Here is a 1,754-nt window from a genome sequence, read left to right as displayed (position 1 = left end):
TTACGGTCACGCGCTCGGTCAGCCAGCAAACGCCTACCAGGTAGGATCTTTCAGGAATGACAACGACCAGGCCAAAGCGTATCTTTATTACGCCAACCACGCAGCCTCTCTCAGACCTGACAGCGACCAGGCAAAAGCTTACCGCGAATACGCCTACCACGCCCAAGCCTGGCTGCAGTCTGTTTATGGGACACAGTCCGGGCAAGTAGGAAGCACTGTTTATGGGACACAGTCCGGGCAAGTAGGAAGCACTGTTTATGGAACACAGCCCGGGCAAGTAGGAAGCGCCCAGGAGGCCAACCACTATCAAGCGGGCACCTACCAGGCTGATACCGAAGAGGTGGGTTCTGAGTAAGTGCGTGTTGTCCGTCGCCTTCATCAGTCCAACCAAGCAGGCAGAGGCAATGCTAACCTTTGCCAAGCAGGCAACTTTCAGGCAGATAGCTTGATCATGAACAGTCAACACACGCGTGTAGAAACATAAAATAAAACAAAAACAAATAATTGGATGGCGCCTTACTGTATGGCAGCTCGCTTTCCCCAGGGAGAAAGCAACCTGAATGTCCACGAGGGTAATCTCACAGGACTATATGATACCTTACCTTACATTACCTTACCTTACCTCATCATACCTTCTTAGTAGATTTGTAATTGTTGGTTTCATGCAGGGTTGAATCATCTCGTCGCATTTTTTGTTGGGGATATCTTGTCAACGCAGTCGTGAAGGCACTTGCTTCCCCCCCCCCCCCTCCCCAAACAAAAATTATTATAACCACAACGATTCCTTTTTAAAGTTTGAGATATATTTCGTCGGTTTGTTCACAGTTCATGTTTGACCCCAAACATTTAATTGGCACAATGTTTGCGAAGGAATATAATGATTGTGACAGGTAACAGGTAAATGAATTCAAATATCTTTCGACTTGTGACTGTAAACTGTTTGTTTGTACGGTTGAATGCACCCCTTCATAGAACAAACTGACCACACAACACGAACTGAAGAATAACATTAAGTACTAATAATTAAGAATAAGAATAATTGTCAGTAAGTACTGGTGTCACATGACTGATGTGAACCAGTTGATTGGCTAATGGCGATGCGCTAAAACTGTTAGCGCACTCTTGGAGTGCGCTAACTTTTCCACAGAGCGTATTCTTGCGCCCTTTGCCTAAGCAAGACTGTGCTCTCATCCTCAGAATTAATTAATGACATGTAGCTTATATTCTCCACAATACCAAATGACCATAAATTCCCTGCTTCTCAATTAAAGCAGAAGTGGGTTTTTTTCTGACAGATTGCATGTGCCTGTGCCAGTGCCAGTGATCTAAAAAAATAGAAGCCGCTGTGTTTCATCTAATTTTCGCCGACTTGCATAGATTCTTCTCATATGCCGTGTTAGTGGCATGTAGCTTATCATCCACATTACCAAATGATGAGTTAGTATACAATTCCCAGCGGCTAACAGAAAACACAAGTGTTATTCCGATAACGTACCAGCTAGACCAGTTTGGAAGACTGACTCGATCGACTCTGTAGCAGACAACACAGAAATACGACTACATCAGTTCAGTAGGCTAAATGAATGGTTTCAGAATTATTATTTCAAAGCAAGAACAATCGTAATCGAAAACGTGTAAGGTTCAGAACGTTCTTACCATATATAAGATTTATTAGCAGCCTGCCTCATGCGTACAGACTCAGTGCAGACTGCAGTCGTTCCATTGCCCAGGTTGGCAGGTAGCCTAGCAGACGA

The 1,754-nt window shown here is 44.3% G+C and overlaps 1 protein-coding gene across 1 annotated transcript in view; it reads left to right on the top strand.

The window, feature by feature from the left end:
- LOC138969163 (histone acetyltransferase p300-like) overlaps positions 1–1,190 on the top strand; it is a 3,835-nt gene extending 2,645 nt beyond the window's left edge. The window contains exon 3 of the mRNA XM_070341887.1: positions 1–1,190. This exon is cut by the window's left edge and continues 598 nt beyond it. Coding sequence (XP_070197988.1) covers positions 1–355 — 355 coding nt within the window. The 3' untranslated portion in view covers positions 356–1,190.
- Positions 1,191–1,754: the final 564 nt, after the last annotated feature.

The sequence above is a fragment of the Littorina saxatilis genome, linkage group LG6 (genome assembly GCF_037325665.1).
Source record: "Littorina saxatilis isolate snail1 linkage group LG6, US_GU_Lsax_2.0, whole genome shotgun sequence".
In the NCBI taxonomy this organism is placed as follows: domain Eukaryota; kingdom Metazoa; phylum Mollusca; class Gastropoda; order Littorinimorpha; family Littorinidae; genus Littorina; species Littorina saxatilis.
This window is presented reverse-complemented; position numbering and strand designations above follow the sequence as displayed.